Source organism: Rhamphochromis sp. 'chilingali', assembly GCF_963969265.1.
Source record: "Rhamphochromis sp. 'chilingali' genome assembly, chromosome: 4".
In the NCBI taxonomy this organism is placed as follows: domain Eukaryota; kingdom Metazoa; phylum Chordata; class Actinopteri; order Cichliformes; family Cichlidae; genus Rhamphochromis; species Rhamphochromis sp. 'chilingali'.
In genome coordinates this window covers 30,885,238-30,910,333 of record NC_137948.1, presented here as the reverse complement: position 1 = coordinate 30,910,333, position 25,096 = coordinate 30,885,238, and the positions used below count along the sequence as shown (strand labels likewise).

The window sequence follows — 25,096 nt, the reverse complement described above, 5'->3', positions numbered from 1 at the left end:
TTTGGAGTTTTTCTCTGTTTTCTGTATTTTTTGAGGAGGAAATATCTATATATATATATATCTATATCTATATATATATATATATATATATATATATATATATATATATATATATATATAAGGACATTTGAAATGTGAAGTGATGATGCTTTGAAGCATTAGATGAAGGCAACACGATGGGCATGTTACCTGGCTAGGTAGCCTCTGCTACGAGCTTCAAACACAGTCAGAAAGCGCTTGAATTTGATGAAGTTCTTTCGGATGAAGAACATGCGCGTGTATCTCTGCAGCGTCATGGCAGCGAGGTTCAGCACACGGTCACGCTTGCCCTCCAGCAGCTGATACAACTCCTCTTTCAGAAAAATCTAACACACACACACAAATAAAAACTCATCTGTTTTTAAATCTACAGCACGACATAGCTGACCTCATGATTTGTACTTGTGTGCAGATTTCTGAGAACGCTCACCTTACTGACACCCAGCTGATACGAGTCGGTCTTCACTGGGCCGAGTCTTTGGAGCATGGCAACGCAGTTTTCTCCGTCTGCAGGTGGAGTATCCTTCAGGCAGAGCAGGGCTTTATACCTGCATCGACATGTGACAGTTCAATCTGAATTCTGTGAAAACACCTAAATCTTGTGTATCTTTGCTTATTACTTGTGGTGAATCTGAGAGCTTATTGGGAATCTGGGCATTCACAGCTTCGGTAACTTCTATCTGTGAATCTTATTGTAAACGCTGGACTGTGCTGACATTGTTTTCTTTTCTCAGACTACTTTGGCAGTGAACGGCGCTGTGAGATCAATTGATTTCAGCTGCTCTCCTACTGCAGGAGGTGACAAAAGCCAGATGGCTACTTCAGCGTGAAGAAATCTGTGTGTGAAACGTATTCTACCCAGAAAAAAAAGACCAATCATCTGAGCAATTTTTGAAAACTGAAAGCAGCGAGTGGAGAGGGCAGCAGAAACAATTTATTTGAGGAAAGGAAGCTGAGAATGATGATTCAAACACAATCAGCTTGGAGATAAGTAGGTGGCCAACCTCGATAGGAAGCTGTGAAAGTGCAGTCTGATTGGATAACCCTCCTTCCTGATGTGGATGGTCTCCATGATGCCGGAGTAATGCAGCTGAGTTTTGACCAGCTCCATGTCAAACATTCCTGGCTCCTATAACAGTACACAATGTACATGCACACACACACACACACACATATATATATATATGCTTTTTTTTAAAAAAAACAGAAATTAATAAAAATCTAAACAAGAAAGCACTGCAAGCCTGCACACATCATCCAACTTGCAAATATACCTTAAGATGGTTTGGCTTGATGCATCGCACAAAATAAGGGTTACACCTGTCACAGATAGATGAGAATGAATGGATGGATGAGTGAATAAACAAATGCATGAGCTGATGAAACCTGATAAACTGTGCGGGGAAGTCTACTTTCCAGCTGAAAATGAGAATGCATGGCATGTACTTTTATAGCTGGAGCTACATTATTAACAATTTCAGACTGACAGACCTCCTGAGGCCTCAGTTTTCATCTATTTGAGACATGATTGAGGCTAATAAGGCTGTCAGAGATAATCACTTTAGTCTAATGGTACACCACGGCAAAACAAATTGTTCAATCCGCCTTTAGGAACAAGGCCATGATAGAGTGTGCGTTGTTTGATGAGAGCTGTGAAAGAAACCACTCCTTCTTTTGCTCATTGCCCACATCAGACACTCTCATCACAGACAATTTCATACATTTATGAAGCATCATTATCTTTTTTCACCAGTGATAGTCAGGACCACTTTAGTCTAAAGGAGATTAATATTTCCCACGACTGCGATTCATATTTGGTGGTGTGGCGCTGCTCACCTCCCCGTCCTTCCATGTGCACACGTGCAAAGCTAGAGGCAGCAGGGAGAGGACCAACGAGACTGTCTGTACAGAACTGACAGCAGACATGATACTGATTAAGTCAGACACACCATAAAAGGAGGAGATGGGGGGGGGGGCTTGGTACAAAGGGACTTGCAGATGATTCTTAACTGCAAGCAGAGTCATGGCTCAGTCACACTACAGCAAAAACAGGATGGCAACCTCATGGCAACTAGGAAAAACCGGACCTCTGAGTGACCACTTTTGATTGGAAGGTGACTGCACCAGTTGCCTGGTGGTTGGCAACCTGTCTCCAAACAACTGCAGTCTGGCTTGACTCTCTGCAACCACTCACATACAGACTGGTAAAAGTTGGCAAGTAACTTTCTAATTTATATTCTGAGTCAAGGTTAACAGGTATGCAGGTGTCTTTTTGCAACGGGGGACTCATCTCTCAGTTTGATTGTAATCTGGTAACATGTCTATATAAAAGCAGGTTTGCTGGTAATATGGTCAGTTTGCAAGTAATTTCTGAATATTTGTTTCAAATCTAAGAGGTTGTGTCTGGAGTCTGAATGAAAGTCGTTAATGTGAATTTGATGCCAACAGATTTGTGATTTAATCTAATTAGTCACAGTTAAACACCAGATTATCACAAACAGATTTCACATAATTGCCAGATTGACCCTATTCAGCTGCACACTGGCTCAGTTGTATTGTTATTTTATCAGCATGTTGATCCGCCAAAACCGCTTTAAAGACAGTAGCTGACCCGATTCTCATCTTCAAAGCAAGCATTTAATTTTACTGCACACGGCTGCACTGTGGTCCACTGTTTTTCCTTGTGTGACTTTAGGATAAAGCTACTTAAACTGCCCACCCATTATGCGATTTGTCAGCTGGATGCATAGAAGACTGTCAGCTGAACATTCAGCTGATTCATCGCAGTTGTAGCTGAGCTTGACTTTGTGGTTCACCTGAACTGATGACAGGCTCAGTGTATTGTGGGAACTCGAGTGAGTGTCAAAGAGGGAGAGATTTCAAAGAAAGCTGTGATGCAGTCTTCTTGTTTTAAAAAGATAAATGAGCCTAAAACCTTTCCATCTTTTCCAGCAGCTCTTGCAGGCTGCTTTGAAACTTTGCGCTGACCGTGTTGGCCTGATAACGGCGAGCCGCGCTGCTGCGCCGCACGTTAGACCGCTGCTGAGACAAAGACTCTGAGTGCTTCCAGAAGAGGCTCGAAACCATCTGCACACACAGAAAGACACAGATAATATCCACGTTACAATATCATGCTTCACCATACTTTAGTATCTGAATCAATTTTTTTTTTAACATTTCGACTTCTCACTCTGTTCTTGCTCTGGGTGAAGAGGTCCAAAACATCCTGGCGCACCATATCAAAGTTCTTATCCAAGAATTTGTAGACCTGCATCACAAATCATTCAAAACTATTGCAAATTGATTCAAACCAGAAATTTACAGCCACATGCATGAACGACAGGGAGATTTTTATGGAACGGAAATATCTCTGGAGTCTGGTTTTGACAGATTACATTAGAATATGTTTAAAACATACCACACAGTATGCAAGCGACTACCTGTTTCACAATCATACTGTCCAAAGCAAGACATTTTGATGAAAAACCTAATAACCTTCAATACTATATCACATTCATTCAATATTATAACACAGTTTTTCAGTACTCCCGTGTACTACTTCACAATGATTTATTCACAATAGAAGCCATGTGAACCTGAACAAGAATGGATGGAAAAAAAGAGATGGATGGACACACAATTCTAGAGCTGTTAAGCAATTAGTCAACTAAAAGAAAAATCACTCACTCAAATTTTCAATTAAAAATGTCATTTCAACAGCACCTGTGGCTCTTAGTCTGTCAGATGTGTGGATTTTGGTGTGTATTCATTTTAAATTGTTTAAAATCCTTACATCCAAGAACAATGTGGACTTTGGATCTGATGGGCACCTGTTTAACTCAGTGTTTGAGCAGGTGCACATATGCTATACGGCTGAAATGCAAAAGCCCCAGTTTGAGGCCGACCTGCGGCCCTTGTATGTCTGAATTTACCACATGTGGACTCCAATCACGTTGTACAGACATCTGACAGATGATCACTGGCAAAGGGTGTGAATTCTTATTTATGTGCATGTTATATTTTAGCTTTTTATTTTAATAAATTTTCAAGAATTTCAAGCAAACTTTTTTTGTACTGTTTGTAGAATAAAAAGTGGAAAATGAATTTAATCAGTGATTTGAAATAATGCTGTAATATGACAGAATGTAGGACAAGCAAAGAGCTGTGAATACTTTCCAGATGCACTTTATATGAGAATGCAAAAAAAGAGGGGAAAAAAGGAAATGATCAGAGGAAGAACACTGGGGAAAAAAAGGCTATAAAAGAGATTGAAATGTTGAGAAATGAAAAGTTGAAAATGTTAAAAAGCAAAACACAGAGAAGCAGGAAAGAAAGAAAACAGGGAAGGCAGGAAGTACCTGGTAGGTGACCTTCCCTGCATAGTGTTTCAGGGTAAACTCTGGCTGTGGCATCTTTGGCCTGGCATAGAGCAGATTGTTTCCATGGTGATAGTGGCACTTCTGAAGGAAGGTGTGGTCTGTTGCCTAGCAATGATTGGAGATGGTTAATGGTTGTTGAGCCATGGAAACTAAACCTCTACAGCACAAACACATGTTTCCTGTGCGTGTCTGCGTGTGAGTGTTTGGCAGATCGCCTCAGTGGGTTTTTCATGTAACGGCGTGTTCATATTTCACTCCGAGCATCAGAGACTTATAATACATTTATCTCACTATGAGCTCAGACAGCTTCTTACACTGGGAGCCCCGGGAATAATGATAGCAGCAGGTAGGCAATTAAGTGAGCATGTGGGATAGTTTTGTATTGATTGAAGCTGGCTACAATACAGTCTCCTGGTTAATGAGAAATCCAATAGTGCAGGGTTTTTTTTTCTTTTTTAACTCAATTTTTTTTAAAACTGAGATATGAAATATGAAGTTAGAGCTGTTGTTGGCTTGTGTTTTTTTAACAGCACGCTTAAAGAGTGCAACTCTTCCAAAGTTTCCTGTAATCTAATATAAGCTTATTATAAGTGCGCTCGCTTTCCACATACTGAGTCTGTCTCAATCACTTGTTCTTCGCGCACTTGGGGCTTCTCTCTCCGTGGAGTTATAAGTCATTAAACACCTTTGTCTTAATTAAAAACTGCTTGTGTTTACCATTATTGTATTCACTTTCATATTGTATGTGTTTTTGATTCAATTTAAGCGAATTCCAATAACTCTGGAGAAAACGGTTATTAGTTTAACAGGAATGGGCTTACCTGAGGGAAACCGCACTGGTCGTCCAGTATGCGCAGTATCCCATGGGGCTTAGCAGCAATAAGGTCGAGGCATGCCTCGTTGTGGCCGAAGGGCTGCTGCTGCCATTTGATCTGCTCCCGCATGTACTCCTCCTACGCAGCATAATTCAGCACAAAACAAGCGCAAGATTCGTCAGGCTGGTGTGTGTAAAACTCGACTAACTCGCTGCTAATTGTTTCTTGCTTTCTGCTATGATTTGTGAAAGATTTGATAGCCTGAGTTTAAATGTGCCTCTGGAAATACCTCCTTTTTTAGACGGGTGACATGGGGCTACAACTGTGAAACGGGAATATAGGTTTCATAGTTGTGCTTCTGTATCATTAACACAAAACTCTTTAAGCTTCTCTGGTGTCATTTTAACTTTTTTTGTTGCTACATTAAATTATCTTGTTGGCTTCAGTGGTGAACTATGCGGGGTTTTTTTCTGTTGTTGGGGTTTTTTTTGCTTTGTGGCTGCCTGTAAACTATTGTGATAGTTTGCAGGCAGCCTTGCATACATACAGTCACTGAAAACTTTATTGGGAACACCTTGCTAGTTTGTGCTCATGTTTGACATTCAGAACTGATTTAATTCTTTATGGTATAGATTGAACAAGCTGCTCAGAAACATTCTTCAGAGATTTTTGTCCTTTGTGACATGATAGCATCACACAGATACTGCAGATTTGTTGGCTGCAAATCAATGATGTGAACCTTCTGTTCCACAACATCCCAAATGTGCTGTACTGGATTGAGATCTGGTGACTGTGAAAGCCATTCAGTACAGTGAAACCCATTATGTTCAAGAAACCAGTCTGGGAGGGTTTGAGCTTTGTGACATGGTGTATTATTCTGCTGGAAGCAACCATCAGACGATGGGTACATTGTTGTCATAAAGGGATGGACATAGTAAGCAGCAATACTCAGGTAGGCTGTGGTGTTTAAACAATGCTCATTTGGCACTAAGGAGGCCCAATGTGTGCCGAGAAAATATCCCCACACCATTACACCATTACACCAACAGCACCCTGAAGCATTGATACAAGGCAGGATGGATCCATTCTTTCATGATGTTTATGCCAAATTTGGATTCTACCATCTGAATGTTGCAGCAGAAATTGAAACTCAGTGGACCAGGCAACATTTTTCTAATCTTTTGTCCAGTTTTGGTGAGCCCGTGTCAATTATAGCCTCAGTTTCAGTGTTTAGCTGACAGTAGCAGCACCCAGTGTGGACTTCTGCTGCTGTGGCCCATCTGCTTCAGGTTTCAAGGCATTGTGCATTCATTCTTTTGGATACATTGGTTGTTGCTTTCCTATCAGCTTAAAGAAGTCTGGCCATTCTGCTCTGAACTCTGACATCAAAACAACATTTTCACAGAGAAACTGCCGGTTATTTGATATTTTCTCTTTTTCAGACTGTTCTTTGTAAATCCTTGAGATGGTTGTTTGGGAAAATCCCATCAGATCAGCAGTTTCTAAACCATTCGGACACATCTCATACCAACAACTATGCCATGTTCAGAATCACTTAAATCAATTTGAACTTCAGCAGGTGGTCTTGACCACATCTACATGTCTAAATGCATAGAGTTGCTGACATGTGATTGGGCAATTAGATACTTGCATTAATGAAAAGTTGAACAGGTGTACCTAACAAACTGGTCAGTGATGTCACTGATGTGAACTAAATGGGAAATGAACACATTAACTTGTGGTTCTCTGACCTGCTCCTCCTGGAAAATGACCCTGTTAAAGTAGAACTGCAAAGTTTCATTGGCGTAGTTGATGCACAGCTGCTCAAAACTGTTCACCTGTAGCTCCTGGAGGACACACAGAAGAGACAACCGGGGGTTATGTGAGTCACTTAGCACACGGGTCAGCTCAGACACAAACTGCGAGTGCTCTTCAGTTTGACCTCAAATCCATAAATGTCCAGCACGGAGATGGAGAGGGCTTCGTTGCGAGGGTAGACGCGTCCGTTGATGCGCTCCGTCAGCCAACTAAACAGCAGCGAATACAGGATCTTGGCAACAGCATCTCTATGAAAAACGCACAATAAGGTTTCTATGGAAACAGAAAACCCGGTTCCTATGGAAACAGAGGACATCTGAACACCCCCCCCCCCCCCCCCCCCCCCCCACTTCAAGCCCTGACGTCCTTTGTCCTCACATGCCTCTACCAAAGATTGGATAAGAATATCACAGACTCTTGGCTCCCTCTCAGCAGTCTCCTGGTATGATTTTAAAGCAGGGGGTGAAAAAAACATGAGGACATTAAAAAGCCCTAAGATTTTCAGTTTTTTTCCCCCAAGCAGAGCAAGGTGCATCATGTTTAATTTAACAGATTGAGACTTTAAGTCACTCACTCACCTGGCATCCACAGCACTCTCCACTGTCAGCGGAGTATAGATCTTCTCCCGCACCGTATCCTGGGGGATCAAACACATCTCTGATATCTAACATCTATATTTTGTTACAGAAATAATCATATCTGTGGTGTGTACACGGGGCTGTTTCTGCAAAAGTGTGCACCACTTACTGTCAGCTTGAAGGTGACAGATTTCTCTAGGCCCTCGGGTGAGACCAGCAGCAGCTCAGCCACCACCCTTATCTCCTGCGTGCTCACCACTGACGCGACCTCCTGACCCTCAGCCTGCGGGACACAGTCGCAGACACATACATATGGAGTCACTGTCATTATTACTGCCAACGTCATCCTCACCATTAGGTCGTGAAACTAAATACATGTTTGTGTTTGAAAGACAGACCAGGTGTGGCTGGAAGTAGATGTTCCCCAGATGAAGGACAGAGGAAAGAAGTCTGTAGATGCCATTTTGCTCCTCTGGGGTGAAACACAGGATGTCCATGGCACTCAGCAAACGCCTGAAGTCCTCCCCGTCATCCTTTCCCTCTATGGTACAGTTCCCTCCCTGCATGCATGGACACACACGTGCACCGTTAGGAAAAAGACATTTTACCCTCTTTAGGTCTAATTTAAGAGCAACTTATCAGTGATTTGAGTCTCTTGGTGCAGTGATGGGGAGGATCCACTTCAGGGTGTATCAGAGCACCGTGACCTCACTGGCGATTGCAGTTACGAGTGCAAAAGGGCTCACTTGTCAGCACACTTTCAGTCAGGGAGAGCAATGACACGCTATCTCTCAGCTCGGTGCTAAGTTACTCTTCAAAAAATGTTGTTGTAATTACCACAAACACACCGCTAACTGGGTGGGAAATAGTCCAAGATGAACACTACCTCATAAAGAAATACAACAGCGCAAATCAGCTTGGAAATAAAGCCCAGAGGTGAAAAAACAAACAGAAAATGTCATAATTATGAACAAATGGCCCTAATTAATTCTTTTTGTGTGGAAAAAAAAACACCTGGTGTTGGCAGGACAGCTGACAAAGAAGAAACAAGACTACAGCTGTGCCTGCAGCTTTGCTAGGCTGCAGTTACGCACACCTGTGTTTCAATATAAATGTTGAAAAGTGGACGTTCAACAAGTATAATGTTAATCCTATTCACCAGGATAGGCTGTGGTTTCATGGTTTTAAATCTGTGAGCAATGAAATGGTCATTTCTGTGCTGTATTAATACTGTGACATTAGTCTGATCTCTTTCATTGTTCAGGACTGGTTTAACAATGGCTGATTTTGGATCACACTGCACGCCACCACAGTGGATTTTAAATAAAACAATCAACATGTAATCCAAGTGCAGACTTTCAGCTTTAATTAAATGGGTTTCACAAAAAAATTCCATTAACTTTTTAGGAATTCAAGCCATTTTTAGATATATATATATTATAGATAACGTGACACAGATGCTCTTCCAGGGCTTTACTGTAGCTGCCTTCAGTTGCTGTTTGTTTGTGGGTCTCTCTCCATCCAGTTTAGGCTTCAGTAACTGAAAAGCATGCTCTATTGGGCTGAGATCGGGTGACTGTCTTGGTCATTACAGATTATACCATTTCTTTGCCTCAAGAAACTCTTGGGCTGCTTTTGCAGTATGGTTCTTATTGAATTTTAGTCCCAAGACTTAATGGCTTAAGGCTTACTGAAGTAGCAGTTATACTAATGGTAACTCTACAGGAGATTAATGTCCTTGTGATTTTCTTTGATATCTGATGGATGTCTGCGTGTTTGAATCTGAGCACCTGATTGAGATAGTAGTAAGTCTCAGCTTCCTGCAGGTACAGCGAGTGCTTCTCATGAGGAGGAAGGCCTGCCAACATCTCATAGAAGATGTGATAGTTCCTCTCTGATTTGGCCTGTGAATAGACACACATACAGAAAAAAGTCACCCTGACACATGCGCACACACACTAGGACTGCTTAGCAGTTTAAATCTCTTATGACTGAAACGGACACACATAATGCCGTTGACAGAGAAACACATATTTGAGGGATACTCAAAGGATGTGTGACCAGATGAAAGCGACCACGAAGAAAGTCTCGGGCTACATCTCTACATCTGTCTGTAAGACACAGCTGTCTGTCATTCAAAGCCATTCAGATATACGTCACTGTTATTAGAGCCACAGTATGTGAATATTTAATTCTCCCTTAGACCAGGCTTAGAGGTATATCTGGACTGTGGATGGCAAAAGCACATCACAGAGCAATGTTTAAATTTTACTTGAACTTTTCTTGAAATTAACAGTGAACTTAATTACACAGGTAAGACACTGCTACGACTTTGTGCTTGCCTGTTCTTCAACGCAAATGCCGTTCGGTGACGTGTAAGTGGCCTAGTACCAAGAAAGGTTGCTGTTGCAGGTTTTACAGGAAAAGTGAACAGGGTGCCTACTAGGATATGTAGCGCTAGGTTCAGATGGCATTAGATTAATGGAAAGGAGTGCATGTCTGAATGGGGCTCATGACTCAGTGGTAAAAAGACTCCACCTGAGCTGTTGTGTGAATACGTGTGTTTGAGAGTTTTTCACCTGAAAGACAATGCGTGACTTCTCCAGCAGGTACTGAGACGTTATGGCACCGCTGATTACACCCCTGGTAAAATTACACAGTCAGGTACACACACACACACACACACACACACATGCAAACACAGAGTAAGGCTGAGTTAAGTAACAAGTCATGCATGTGTAATGTGCTCTCTGTCACAGTTCTAACAGAAAATCAACTCCTTATCTAACTGTGCCAGTGGGACATATTAGCATATTCCCCAGTAAACCCAGTGTCACCAATTCTCTGTGTGTGTGCATGTGTGTGTGTTTCTGTGTGTGTGTTATGATACAGGGATAACATTACAGATCTATAAAGACATTTCAAGTGACCAAAACGGGCGAGATAATGTATAACACAGAGTAGAGTCACAAAATAGGCCGTTTCTTTATTTTATATATAGCCTCTTCATAAATGCTATAGATTACAGTCTACCTAACAATAAAAGCAAAATTATTACAAATAAAAAAACACACTGAAACATCGGAAATCCCTTTTTGGCGTAACACCAACACCAAAAGGAAGCAGCTGAAAGAAGAAGAATGTTGTTACTACTCACTCGTTCATGTAGATCTGCGTGTATTTGCCAAAGCGTGAAGAGTTGTCGTTGCGCACTGTTTTGGCATTCCCAAAAGACTCCAACAGGGGCATGGCCTCAAGGATCTGCCCAGTCAGCACAGAGGGAAAATTACTATGAGCACTTTCAGTATGACGGTAAAGAGAGCAAAATATGGGGGAAGCGATGAGAATACTTTACCTCTATCTGAAGGCAGAAGATAGATTTAAAGACCACGATGTGAGAGAAAAAAAAGTTAGTTTAAACTGAATATGAGCTTCATTCTGTGTCTGTCCACTCATACAAAAGAATTGGACACTGGACATATACCTGCTGTGTGACATTGCGTTTGTGGTGTATGGCTGTCAGGTAACGCAGGATCAATTTAGTGGCCTCAGTCTTCCCTGACCCACTTTCTCCACTGGAATAACAAAAACCACCAATATGAATGATTTATAGCGCTCGTTTTATGATGCCTTTAATCAGACTTTAATCAGCAGTTCATACCTGATCACTATACACTGATCTTTTTTGGCATCCATCATGGTGGTATATGAGAGATTAGCAATGGCAAAGAGATGACTGCAACACAACGAAAGATGTCGAATTAGAATAAAATCACACACACACACACACCAGCTGTGTGCATGTCAGCTTGGTGTGTGTAGAAGTGGCAGTGAAATCCATAACCAAACTCTCCCTTGGCAACAGACCATTAACAGTGTAAGGCGAGCCTGTTACTAACACCTGAGAGTGCTGGCCTTTAACGCCTTTATTTACCGCCGTACAGGATCTCAGAGCACAGCTTACGACACATGTAGACAGATGTAGTGGGACAGCGTATGCCCACACAAACACAGCTGTAAAGGTTTCACTTAAAGGTTTAACCTTTTAACGGCTAGTGTATCACATTTGATACGTGGTGTTTTGTGAGTTTTTGAGACTTTTGCGTCATCAGTGTGAATTTTTTCACCCACAAAAACCAAAATGAATTACACAATACATTTTTTAAAACTCATGTAGATGCAAATTAATATTTTTGTTTTTTCAAAAAATTGTTTCAATAAGCACTCCATTTTCAAACAATTGTGGTTCCAACTTTTTCTGAACCATGAACCATTCTCTGGCCTTTAGTTTTATTTATGCATCTAGATTTTGGGGTTAAGGTCACCAGGAGAAATTAGCTGTGTAGACGTCTGCCTTTCTCTAGAATAAAGTGTATTAAACTGCCAAAAACTGCATTTGAAAAAGTCATTAGCAATGTCTCTTGCAATGAATTACAACCCGTTTATTCCCCCAAAAACGTTTCATGAAGGAACTATTTTCTTTATTCTGAACTATGTCAGCTCAGTGTATCACTTTGCTTGTGGCAGCCTGACCGAATGTAAAAAATAACAGCATCCTTTAAGCTGAACTATAATGCTAGCTAGCTACCTGCTTTTTTTGCTTTATAAACAAAAAGAAAAGCTCCTGTCGACTTTTTCAGTTTAGAACTACAGGGCTAGTGTCGTCTAATTCATTATATTCTAAACAAGGCAGACATCTTCACATCTGATAAATCCAAAAGCGGGTAGTCTACAAAAATAAATAAATAAATAAATAGTCTAGAAAAGGTGACTTCTTGCTAAATTCATAGGAAAATGCCTGACCTTTGTCACACTTCTGAGACAAAGTTAGAATTAAATCATTTCGAGCCTAATAATCTTGTGCAGTTTATTAATAGTAAAATACTCAAAAATGGCCTATCTTGCATTACCTCTTTGCAGAAACTCTAACAGGTCCAACACATGCAAAAGCCCAAACACACACACACACACACACAAACACAGATCTTACGGGGGGTTATCACTCAGTCCATGACCTTCATAAAGGAGCACCATGTCTGTCCCGTAAATGTTGAGCAACTTGTATGGATTCACAGACACAAGGATGCTGCCTATGTAGGTCTGAGTGGAAGACAGAGATGACAGAAGGACAAAAGGACAAAAGGGAGGGTAAACGAACTGAGGCAGCTGGCAGTGTCCGTGACATTTTATGATATTACGTTATTTAATCTGCAAATGAGTGATTTAGCATACATAGACAAGATCCTGGTCGTAGCGTTTCTTCAGGTTCATCAGAACAGTGGTCTCATTCAGCTCACTGAAATTAAACACAGAAAATTAAAATTCATGTCCTGAGCACATATTGTCCTGCTGAAGCAGCACTCCCACTCTCACTTTGACATCCAGCATTAATTCGTTTTCAAAGACACTCAAGAGCTCTCTGATTTCCGAAGACTTGTAGTTAAAAACAAAACAAATATCTAATGTGGGGTTTTTGCTCTGGATGTGTTTTTAATAACACTCACATACTTAACATATAATTTACATAATTATAGTGTTTCAAAGCTTTTCAGAGCTTACAGGGACACTGGGAACAAACAAGCCATAGAATAAACTGTGTTACACTGTGCTCAGGGAATAAACTGCTTGTAAGAGTGTGATATAAGTAAATAAGAAGTGAGGCTGCTAATAATGGTTTGTGCTTACGGGAGCTGTGTCAAGTCCTCCATTCCCTCCGCCCAGCGTTTAACCCTGTGGCTTGTTGTGGGCATGCTTAGGATAGAATAGATCTGGACACACACATGAAATGTACATAGTTAGTCAAGGACTCACAAATAACAAAGCCTGGGGTGTACAGTCATGGCTCAATGCATAGCTGATGCAAAACATGCAGAAATTCAGATGTTTGTGAACTCTATGAGGAAATGCTGCTAGGGCCATTTAGCTTTAAAGCTTCTCAGTTATTGCTTGAATAATCTGTACATTACGCTTGTTCCTATGCCAATCTATTCTCCACCAATTGTAAAAAATTATAGAAACTTAAATCCTCCTAAAAATGGGTTGATCTTGCATTCAGGTACCTTGTCATACCAGCTTTGACCTGGTACTTTCGGCCTGGCTCTCTCTCTCTCCGGAGCCCAGTCTGGGTCCTGAGCCTTTCCATCCACAAATCGAGGTGCAGGTGAATATCCTTCTAACACCCCATCTTCTTTGTACATCGACCACTTAGATAAATTCTGCACAGTGCCATGTGGTAAAACCCTCTCAGCTGCCCAAACGTCCTCACCTCCATCCCCTCCTCCTTGGGCATTTCTGGCCCAGTGGCCTGAGCGTGGCCCATACGGAGGAATCACAGCATAGCGATTGTCCTCACCCTGCAGTCCTGTTGGCACCGCGTATGAAGCATAACGAAGCTGCTGGTTTTGAATGGCATCAGACAGGCTTGGATTGTGGAACCGCCGTGTGAGAAGTGATTTATCTGGAAGCCTAATGGACAAGAAAATTGATGAATAGCATGTAACTGTGGAACACTGGCAAAATGTGAACACGAACATTAAGTGGGCTTACTCTCTAGTATGTGGAGTATACAAGACTAAATGCTGCAAAATGGTCAGAATCAAAGTATGAAAGAACCATCAACATATGCAGATTGTATAAAGTCAACTGGAGATGATTTGGGTTTGTCTGTTAGTTAGTTTAAATGAATCCCCAGCTTGCAGATTGATTTCCTAATAGGTCATTTACCTGGAAAAACCTAATCAGGTCACTTGTGATAGTTTCCAGTAACAGAATAGTTTCCTACCTGTAACTGGCGCCACGCATATCTTCCTTCTGCAGCGCAGTGTATAGGTTGGGAGGTGTAGGTTTGGGCACGCCTGTCAGCACAGAGTTTTCTGACAGATGATAGAGACCTGTAGAACGAAGAGCCCGGTTTTGCCTCAGAGCAGATGAAAGGTTTGGAGGCTGACCAGGGATTACCAGGGTCCCATCAGGAAGACGATATGATGCACTTCGAAGGTTTGCATTCGTGAGAGCCTGAAGGAGGCAGAGGAAAAGCAGAGAAGTTACTCAAGAGTGCAGTTTAGGTCACTAAAATGTCCCCAATATTACACTTCATTTCAATAGTCTGTAATAGCTAGAATGTTATGCTTAACTTTAGAAGCAAAAAAAATGCAACTAAAACAGCAATAAAAACATAAATAAAAGCAATACAAATAATGTTTACTTTATACTTTATTGAATAGTATAAATAGTAATAGTAAATAGTGATAAATAGTAATAGATTACTGTAGCAAAGCTAAATGATATACTATTTTTAACAGGTATGCACTTTAGAGAGATCAGGGCCAACTGGCTTCCATGGGTCAATGATGATGGTTCCATCGGGCAGGGTGTAGGACACACCCTTTAAATAAGGATTCTGCAAGGCAGCTGCCAGGTTGGGGCTCTTTGGTTTTCTTGGGTCAACGATAATAGTTCCATCTGGGAGCGTGTATGAAGCTCCTTTCAAGGCTGGGTTTTGGAGAGCCTAAGTTTTAAAACAGAGACAAATGATTTAGTCATCAGTGAATTAAAGAGGCACCTCAGGTCAACAGTGATTATTAGACAAACTGGAGCCACGAGAACTTTTGAAGACATGATACTTATACTTGTTAACTTTTACACAAGTCCTGCTATGTGGGGAAGAGAGGGTGAGTTGAAAGAGAAATTCATAGCACATAACATATCAATAACTAACCTTGATCAAGTTTGGTGATATGGGTATATTGGGGTCTTGAACCCCTTCTGGTAATTTGAATGAGGCACTCCGCAAGGCGCTGTTTTGGAGGGCACCGGAAAGGTTTGGAGAGACAGGTTTGCGTGGATCAATGATGATGGTGCCATCTGGCAAGGTGTAGGATGCACTTTTGAGGTAAGGGTTCTGAAGTGCTGCTGCGAGATTGGGGGACTTTTGTTTCTTGGGGTCAATCACAATGGTCCCATCGGGGAGAGAGTAGGAGGCCTCACGCAAAACTGGGTTGCTTAGGGCCTTAGCCAAGTTTGGGGAAATGGGTTGCTGAATGAGCAAAAACAAATAGAGAAAAATGTATTAAAAGATTCCTTATTTTGAACAAACAGATGATGAAAAGAATGAGTTAAGAAAGGAACATAAGACATGGATTACTTGCTGTCTAGGATCGATAATGGTCCCATCCGGAAGAGTATATGAAGCAGTCTTAAGGTTCTGATTCTGAAGAGCTCTCGAGAGGTTAGGAGACATTGGCTTCTGAGGCATACGAGGGTCCTATGTGGGTAGAGGCAGAGTGTGAATTAGAAGAGTATAATGTAATGAGGCAGCTGTTGTTGTAGCCTACATAACTGACATATTCCATTTACGTACCCTGATCGATCCATCGGGCAAAACATACGAAGCTCCACGAACTTGCTGATTTTGCAGGGCATGGCCAAGCAATGGGGAGGAACGTGGATCTGCATATGGCGAAACCAAAGTTCCATCTGGCAGACGGTAAGACGCTTGCATCAACTGTGGGTTTTGCAGGGCACTTCCTAATGCTGGGGAAGAGGGTGGTTTGGGTCCATATGGAGATCGTCTGAGTTGCACAGGAGTGTGATAAGAAGCTTGACGAAGGTTTGGGTTCTGCTGAAGAGCACTGTGGAGCTGAGGCCCAGCTGGTGCATAAGGGTTACGACGCTGCATCATAGGGGATCTCATAGTTGAGACACTCTGCAAACCAGATCGGTTTTGCAGTGCATCATGGAGCAGCGGTGCAGGGGCAGGCTCAGAGATATAATCATATGGTGTAACAACAGTTGGTCCATATGGCAAACTGAACTGTGTCTGATAGGAAGCTACGCCTCTTAGTGCCTGTCCATGTCTCATGGCTTCAGGGAGCACTGGAGATGGAGGTACAGATGGGGGATAAGGGGATTGAGGTCTATAAATAGGAGATACATAGGACGCTTCTCTCACTGCCTGGTTTTGCAGAGCTCCAGATAGTAATGGAGAAGAAGGGGACAGAGAAGGTTCAAGAGGTGACACTGGCCTTTGTAAAGGGGAAACATAAGATGCATCTCGTAGAGCTTGATTTTGCAGAGCCCCAGACAGCATAGGAGATGAGGGTGCCATAGGCTGACCATAAGGTGACACTGGTCTCTGGAGTGAGGGGACATAGGAGGCATCACGAATAGCCTGGTTTTGCATTGCACCAGACAAAGTAGGGGACAAGGGAACATAAGGGTCTACTTCAGGAACCATATCCTCCATCACTACCATTTGGGCTACCTGAGGTCCAAGGGGGGATGAGAAGGAGGCTTGTCGGAGAGACTGGTTCTGCAAAGCACCAGAAAGCATGGGAGAAGATGGAGCTACAAATTGATGTGACTGTTGAGTGTAAGGATCAGCATAGGGCATCATTTCTGGTGTGTAAGTAGGCGAGTGGACAGCACGTGGGGGCAGGAGGGGGGAGGGCTGACGGGAGACTCGAGGAGAGAGGTGCGGGGACGCGGAGTGCGGTATGTGTTTAATGGACAACTGTGGGGAAGGGGGTGGCATACTTCTTACTGACCGCGGGGCCATGAGTGGACGTCCTCGAGCAATGGGACGAGGAGGTAATCTTCCAGATTCTCTTCTCCTCAAGGGAGCACGGTGGACCATGTGAGGGGAGTGGAAAGGAGAGGAGTGAAGCGAGGAGTCCACTGTGAGAACAGAAGACCTATTGCTTCTTATAGAGGAGGCACGAAAAGGACGCACATTCTGGGTTGGTGGAGGCACTGGACGTCCTCGGAGACCCATAGGGGAGGGTCTGACAGTACCTAAAGGAACATTTCCACCCATCCTAGGCCGGGCCACTGGTGTTGGATCCCTAAGCAGTCGAGTTGAGCGGCGAGAAAGAGTAGGGGATGATAGGTGAGGCCGGGGCCCAGCAGGAGATAAGCTACGATGAGATGGGGAAGGAGATGGTCTTCTGCTGAGCTGTGGAGAGAGGGGGGGAGATACATGAGCAGGAGAGAGGGTAGGAGATGGTGACCTATGAATCTTTCTAGCTTCAAATGGGCTGAGGGCAGGACTGGGTGCTGGTGGAGGACTTCGCCTTCTCATGGAAGCACGAGGTGAAGAAGGTGGAGATCGTCGCCTCATTGATGGTCTTGGTGACGGTGGGGGACTATGCCGGATCATTGAGGCACGGGGAGAGTGGGGGGCTGAAGGACCTCGAGCCAGGGGAGAGGGTGATCTCTGAGGTTGCATTCTACGACGAGCAAGCGGGGAGGCCATAGGCGAGGAAGGAGGTGAGAGTTGCCTAGACATAATAGAGGGCGGTCTTTGGGCATTAATTAAACCACTCCTCATGGATGGCTGTGGAGAGGGACTGCGTCTTTGTGCAAACATAGGAGAGGGTACTGGGGAAGCCATAGCAGGAGGATGACGTTGCATTTGTGGGGAGGGCATAATGACAGAACGGCGGGATGGTGTCGGAGAGGGTTGAATACGGCGTCCCGGAAGAGGGGACATGTTTGCTTGCTTAATGATCATTGCAGTTGGAGTAGGGATGGATGGTGGCCCATAACCCTGCTGCTGTGGCATCATCATTGGGTCAGTCATCATCTGCTGCTGAAAGAGCACAAAGCTTTATGTTCAAAATGGAAACATGGACTTTAGCCCAGTAATTTACAGGCTGTGAAAAGCAGTTATCAGATTTGCAAGCTGATTTTGCCTGGAATATTATTTTTCATCAAGAAAATGTTACACTAATTATTTCAAAGAACTATTTATCACATTGTTGGTCATAAGCAAAAAAAAGCAGCTACACCTATCTAACATTGGCTTATTGATTATCTATCGCTATTTCCAGTTCAAATGAAATGAAATGAATGCTGCTATCACTAATCGTACTTAGTACTGAGAATCTAAAAATAGAAACATCCCATCTCATCTCAAAAAGTAGTTCATGCATTTATTACTTCTAAACTGGACTATTGTAATTCATTATTATCAGGCTGTCCTAACCCCCCCCCCCCCCCCCCCCCCCAAAAGAAAAGCCTTCAGTTGGTAAGAGTACTGACAGGGACTGGAGGGAAAGAGAGAGCATATTTTTCCCATACTGGCTTCACTTTATTGGCTCCATATTAAATCTAGAATTAAATTTACCATATTACCCCAACTTCTCTCTCATACTGCTGGTTTACTTGTGGCTCCCAGAGTATTTAAAAGTAGAATGGGAGGCAGACACTTTCAAGCCACTCTTTTATGGAACCAGCTCCCAGTTTGAACTTGGGAGACAGACACCTGCTCTACTTTTAAGATTGGATCAGACTGGATCATACGACCCCAAACCCTCCCTTACTTAAATTGTACAATGCTTAGGCTTCTGGAGGCTTCCGATGATGAATGTTTCTTCTTCACTCAGCGCTATTCACTCTCTTAGTTATTACTAATCTCTGGCTCTCTGCACAGTGTGTTTTTATTTTGTCTCCCTCCCCTCGCCCCCAACCAATGGCCGTCCCTCCCTGAACCTGCTTCTGTCGGTATCTTCCTGTTAAAAGTGAGTTTTTCCTTACCGCTGTCGTGGTGGTCTGATTGTTCCCTATACAATTGTAGGGTCTTTACCTTGCAATATAAACCACCTTGAGGCAATTGTTATCGTGATTAGGCACTATATAGAAAAACTGAATTGAACAATGTTGAGCAATATTTTCTTTATTTATTGAATATGTTACTGCCACATTTCTCCGTGTGGTGGGATTATTTAAAACAAGAGAACTGTGTAACTTGAAAGGGCAGTGCATGTGTACTCTTTTGAATTTCCTATTTTTTTCTTTTTTATATTTACAGTGCAATATGAATCACACTGAAAGTCAGCAAAGTCACCCTCCTGTGACTCTCTAGCTTTAAGAACAGTGTCAGGTTCAATGACACTGCACAGCTTGAATTACCTGTGGTGAAATCATCTGTTGTTGTGGCAGCATCATTTGCTGTGGCATCATTTGCTCTTGTGGTGACATGATTTGCTGTGGCATCATTTGCTCTTGTGGTGACATGATTTGCTGTGACATCATTTGCTGTTGTGGGAACATCATCTCTTGTGACATCTGCTGCTGTGGCAACATCATTTGCTGGGGCATCGTCTGCTGCTGTGGCAACATCATTTGCTGGGACATCATCTGTTGTTGTGGCAACATCGGCTGCTGCTGCGTTAACATCATTTGTTGCTGTGGTGACATAATTGGCGATGACATCATTTGGGGGGACATACTCTGGTCTTGTTGTAACATCATCTGCTGCTGCGGTGACATGACTTGCTGCTGAGGTGATATCATTTGAGGGGACATCATTATTGGTTCTTGAGGGGGCAACAGATTTTGCTGCGAAGACATCATTATTTGTTGTTGTGGTGACATTGCCATCTGTTGCTGTAATGACATCATGCCACCAGGCTGACCTGGCACGAGAGGAATCTGGTCTTCGTACTGGATTTCTGACATGTCTTCAAATTCTGGATCAGGCGGCAAAGTTGGTGGAGGAGGCAAGGTAACATCTAGACGTTCTTTCCCAAAAAGGCGCACTTGAGGTCTGGGAACTCTAAACGTCATCTCCCCCCCTTGAACTAAACTGCTATCATCTCCATACTGATCCATCTGGCCAACATTCTGGTTTCCATAAAGGTACTGTCCTTGACCTACAACTTGGTCTCCAAACCCAAACACCTGTTGGCCTCCTGGAGGGAATCCAATTGCCTGCTGGGAGCTGAAGTCTTGGTATGGCATGCCAACATCAGTATAGCTAAGTTGATAGTCCTGCGCAAATCCACCTTGCATTCCCATAGATGATACATAAGGGTTCTCATAATAACCTGCCTGTCCAATGTCATAATAGCCCACTTGTTCGCCACCATAGTAAACTCCCTGATTATTTTCATCATAATAGCCCTGAGTCTGAGGGTCAAGGAACCCATCCACCTCTCCTCCATACATATGGTCATCACCCATTACTGCATAGTAGTCCAGATCCTCATCACCATACATTGCCTGCTGCTGCTCGTAAGCATAGTAATCAGCAGAGGAATAAGGGTTATAATATTCCCCCGTGCTCTCATCATAAAGAACACCAGGATAATATTCTGCATTTGGATCATTGAATCCTTCATCCTCATAGTAACCAAGGTCTTGATATCCTGCTCCCCCTGCCCCATTGTCATTGTCATAGTAACCATAATGACCATGATTTCCATATGCTGCCTCATCTCCATAACCGTCATCATACCCTTCATATACTTTCTGGTATCCGTACACATCTTCATCATGCTCATAACCATTGTTTTGGTAACCCTGGAGATAACGTCGGGAGCTGGCTTGCCGACTGTGAGCTCTATGCCCTTGCCAGCCATGCTGTTCTGAATTTTCCCGCATTTTGGTGGACAGGAAGCGTTTCGTCAGCCAGTTAGTTGCCGCTGCAACCTTCCCCAACAGTAGACTTCTGTTCTTGAAGTCGTCAACAGCCCCATCACCGTCCTTTTTCCCAAATAAGCCTTTGAAGAAGCCCCCTTTCTTCTCATTGGAGTTGTTCCCTCCCAGGCGAAGCAGCATATAGGTTGGCTTCTTCCCACCATTTGCCTTCTCTTTGGCCTCTTTCTCCTTTTTCCTCTTTTTGCTGGCCTTGAATCTCATCATGAAACGAGAGGTGTTCTTCAGCATGGACTTGCGACGTTTCTTCTTAGCAATTCGCGTCTTTCTCTTCCCCAAACCCAGGAATAAACGTGAAGTACTTTTAAGCTTCTTCCTGCTGTTCCTGCGTCGCTTGAAGCCTGAAAACTTCATGAACATCCTGGACATGTTCTTCAGACCTTTCCTCGGGAAAGTCAGTGCTTTCACTGGAATCTGTGGCGTTTCCTCTTTCTTTTTGCCCTTTTTCTTCTTTGCGTCAGCATCGGATTTCCCTCCTTTATGGTGGCGATCGTCCTTGGATTTTTTTTGGGATTTCCCATAATCCTCATCATCCTCGTCTTCCTCGTCATCTTCATCCTCATCATCATCCTCCTCTGAGTCTTCACCCCGTCTAGACTTCCCCACTTTCTTTCCTTTAGCTCCCCTGCCTCCTCGCCCCTTCCCTCTCCTATCATCCTCTGAGTCTTCCTCATCCTCTTCATCACTGAACTCTTCATCCTCTTCATCGCTCAGGAGCTCCTCCTCTTCCTCCTCAGACTCCACTTTCTTGCCTTTCCCTTTGTCTTTTCCTTTCTTTCCATCATCTTTCCCCTTGGGCGGTTCCTCTTTTCCCTTCTTACCACCCTTTTTATCATCCTTTCCACCTTTCTTATCATCCTTGCTGGCTTTCTTGTCGTCCTTCCCTCCCTTTTTGTCATCCTTGCCTTTCTTTTCCTCCTCCTTCTTTTTCTCTGGTTCAGGTTTTCCACCCTTCTTTGCGTCCTTTTTGGGGTCTTTCTTGCCAGGCATTTTGGCTAAGGGCACACCATGCCCTCTCTACGAGATGCAATGGAGCTGACCTTCAAAAGAAAAATAGAAAGACATGACATGTGTAGAGTTTGGAAGGCACCACTGTGAGAATGTCTCAAGTTCAATAAAAGGCATGTTGTGTTCCAAAAAGTCTGACCTTTAAAAGACTCCTTGCCTTATATGTGCCTGTTTGACTTTGTGCCAGAGCTATATGCGGGTTCTGTATCTGTGTAAGGACAGGTCCACCTGGCCAAAGCAGTTTGACACTGCCCAGATCGGGTCCCCATGAAGGCTTCTGTGCAGGTAGATAGATAGATAGACAGATAGATAGATGAATGTCTGCAATCTCACACATACAAATAAGACTAACATTAATATTGCTATCACATTCAGAAACAGCAGTAAAATGCATTTAGTTAGATAAGTCAGTGTTCTTGTCTTAGCACGAATACTGTCGTAATATCATATCCTTTACAAAGTGATTAGAGCTCCTATCTCTATATTACAATATGAAGACATCATCTAGAAATGTCCAGTTTCCATACAGAAATCTCTTAGCAATACACAACCTCAGTGAAAAGAGCCATCATCTATCAATGTCCAGCTGTACTATAGGCTTTAAGGTCAGCTCTAAAAGCCTTCTGTAAATTGCAATTCTACATTAGTATGCAAGGTGTTGACTGTAAACCTCACTGCAAACTCTTTGAAAGGAGATTGTTACTGTGTTGATTTTACTCATTTCCACACAGTTTGATCCCTACGGTGTTTGCGTTCGTGCAAATGCAAGCACTGAAAACACACAAACAACATATGGAGCTGTTACACCAGCTCCAGCTCTACTCCCTCTACGGTCCAGTCAGTGCTTCATCTGTAGACTTGAAGTTAAAGCCGCAATCATTCATCCAAACCTTTCCGGTCATAGTCACCTCTACTTCACTGACAAAAATAACGTCACAAAAGAGGAAGTGCTGCGCTCTTGGCTGGTGTCTGCAGTCTTCAAATCTGACGCGTCCTGTTTGCAAGTTTCTTCTTCAGCAAAAAACTCTGGGCAAATGTCTTTGGGTCACACCGAGCTTCTTCCTCTGACCTACTCTGTCCTCTGTTGCTCACTACAACACATTCTCTCACTCAACACGCCACTCTGTTCACCAAGCCCTCCTGTGTGTGACAACCAATGCGCGTGTATGTGTGTATATGTGTAGGTTTAAAGAGTTCCTTTTGGCAGCTCGTAGAAGGAGTCTTAATTTGTCATCTGGCTCTACAGGTGAAACTTGAGATCTCTGGGCGGCTGAGGGGGCGGGGCATAAATAATACAAAAGGTTGAGATAGTGAGAGAGAGAGAGACAGAGACAGAGAAGGATAAAGAGAGATAGACAGACATGGGATGCATAAGATAAGCCTGATTGGCAGTAAAATGTCATCATCCCCACAAAGATGTAATAACAACCCTGACCTGAGCACCCAGACACACATTTATGCTCTAACCTTAAATATTCTCTAACTCTGTTTCCTGAACTCTGTCAGCTGTGTGCATGTGTGTGTGTGTCCTGCTCACACAGGCTTCTTTTCAATAAATATTATATTTAAACAGCCTCAAAATGAGCAATGCAGCCACCACCAACCTACTTCCACATACGTAACAGCAGAAGAAGGAGCAGAGGCAGGAGAAGCACCCACTTGCTAGAGATATGACGTCTTCCCTCTAGGTATCAATGACAGAGGAATGACTCTCACACACACACGCACACATACACAGAGAACCAGTGAAGGATCAGTAACAGGGCTGTGATTATTAGTGCCATCAACCAAATTATTCCTCTTCGAGAGGGAAGGGGTCGGATTGCTGGATCAGTCCTGTTACAGAGTATAGGTGTTGGGTTGCCAGATCCTGATCTTTTGGTCTCTGGATGTAAGTCTATCTGATCATTACACACCAGGAACGGGCACAAGCAGTGCATGTGTGCACAGGGTTGCTCATAAAGATGCCTTTGAGTGGGTGCACGTGTGTATTAAATAGATGGAGAGTGTGATGAAAGAGTGTTTTTTTTTCTTCCCCTGGCTTTCCCACAATTTGTTTCAAACTGTACATCCGCCTTTGAAGGAGAATGAAAAGCCCTTATCAAATGTGAAAAGCTCTGAGCTGCAGCCAGTCTCCCTTTTCCCAAAGCAATCGCTGCTGGCAGGTGGTCCTCCATCTTTTGATAGAATTTGCGGAGAAGAGACAACATAGAGAAACTGGGATAAATGCCCGGGAGGGGGCAAAAAAAGCAGAGTTATGACAGAGGTGGACTTGATGAGGCTCATCAAACGCATTCAGGTCCCAAGGGGAAGCTGTAGACCATCTTTGTCACTTTGCACACATACATCCACGCACACATGCACACACACATACACACACAGTAATCTGCTGCTATCTAGTGGAGCAGCATTACACCTGCAGCACTTCTTGTAGTCAGGAGTTGGTCGGATATCAGGTAAGTTTACAGGCCTGTGGCAAAAAGCTTGCACAACACACAGCAGTTACCTAACAATTCTGCATTTCCTTACATGATTTAGTTTAGTCTTATAATAACGGGCTGGGAGAAACACCGGGCAATCCAGCTCCAGGAAAAACATTATACTGCAGGAGAGAATAAGACCCACCAAAGCCAAAGCATGCAGGCAAACAGATAGATGTGCACTGTATGTGGGAGGCATGGAGGGAGGGGGAATGGGTGTGGATTTATGCACCTATAACCAACCTTTCCCTGGCACACACCAGACCTCGGGAACGGGCATCCTCACGTTACTGGAGCTCCATATTCACGTTTCACCATCCTCCTACGGGTCAAAATAGAGCGAAAGACTAAAATCAAAATAAAATAAAAACAATCCCCTTTTTAATTTAAAAAAATCTTAATTACTCACACAGCTTTACGCCTTTGCTGCTGCTCTAGCGGGTCTCGAAGCAGTAAGGGTCGGTCTGCAGGGAAGAAAAGTGTGCCACCGGGAACGGAGGATGAATATTTAACGACCGCTATTCTTCAGCGGCCGGCCGGGG

The 25,096-nt window shown here is 43.2% G+C and overlaps 1 protein-coding gene across 1 annotated transcript in view; it reads right to left on the bottom strand.

Annotated features, from left to right (window-relative positions):
• Positions 1 to 24,823, bottom strand: part of myo15ab (myosin XVAb) — a 54,427-nt gene extending 29,604 nt beyond the window's left edge. The window contains exons 1-30 of the mRNA XM_080879306.1: positions 24,798 to 24,823; positions 22,214 to 22,351; positions 19,540 to 22,106; positions 15,989 to 18,217; positions 15,773 to 15,892; positions 15,347 to 15,664; positions 14,939 to 15,136; positions 14,411 to 14,643; positions 13,689 to 14,094; positions 13,315 to 13,397; positions 12,862 to 12,925; positions 12,620 to 12,729; positions 11,291 to 11,365; positions 11,108 to 11,204; positions 10,787 to 10,890; positions 10,209 to 10,272; positions 9,420 to 9,533; positions 8,028 to 8,189; positions 7,799 to 7,912; positions 7,630 to 7,688; positions 7,176 to 7,299; positions 6,985 to 7,080; positions 5,240 to 5,371; positions 4,398 to 4,523; positions 3,230 to 3,307; positions 2,975 to 3,126; positions 1,314 to 1,359; positions 1,044 to 1,168; positions 470 to 587; positions 190 to 365 (exon numbers count right to left, since the gene is read on the bottom strand). Coding sequence (XP_080735432.1) covers positions 190 to 365; positions 470 to 587; positions 1,044 to 1,168; positions 1,314 to 1,359; positions 2,975 to 3,126; positions 3,230 to 3,307; positions 4,398 to 4,523; positions 5,240 to 5,371; positions 6,985 to 7,080; positions 7,176 to 7,299; positions 7,630 to 7,688; positions 7,799 to 7,912; positions 8,028 to 8,189; positions 9,420 to 9,533; positions 10,209 to 10,272; positions 10,787 to 10,890; positions 11,108 to 11,204; positions 11,291 to 11,365; positions 12,620 to 12,729; positions 12,862 to 12,925; positions 13,315 to 13,397; positions 13,689 to 14,094; positions 14,411 to 14,643; positions 14,939 to 15,136; positions 15,347 to 15,664; positions 15,773 to 15,892; positions 15,989 to 18,217; positions 19,540 to 22,056 — 8,240 coding nt within the window. The 5' untranslated portion in view covers positions 22,057 to 22,106; positions 22,214 to 22,351; positions 24,798 to 24,823. The remainder of the gene's footprint in view (positions 1 to 189; positions 366 to 469; positions 588 to 1,043; positions 1,169 to 1,313; positions 1,360 to 2,974; positions 3,127 to 3,229; positions 3,308 to 4,397; positions 4,524 to 5,239; positions 5,372 to 6,984; positions 7,081 to 7,175; positions 7,300 to 7,629; positions 7,689 to 7,798; positions 7,913 to 8,027; positions 8,190 to 9,419; positions 9,534 to 10,208; positions 10,273 to 10,786; positions 10,891 to 11,107; positions 11,205 to 11,290; positions 11,366 to 12,619; positions 12,730 to 12,861; positions 12,926 to 13,314; positions 13,398 to 13,688; positions 14,095 to 14,410; positions 14,644 to 14,938; positions 15,137 to 15,346; positions 15,665 to 15,772; positions 15,893 to 15,988; positions 18,218 to 19,539; positions 22,107 to 22,213; positions 22,352 to 24,797) is intronic.
• Positions 24,824 to 25,096: the final 273 nt, after the last annotated feature.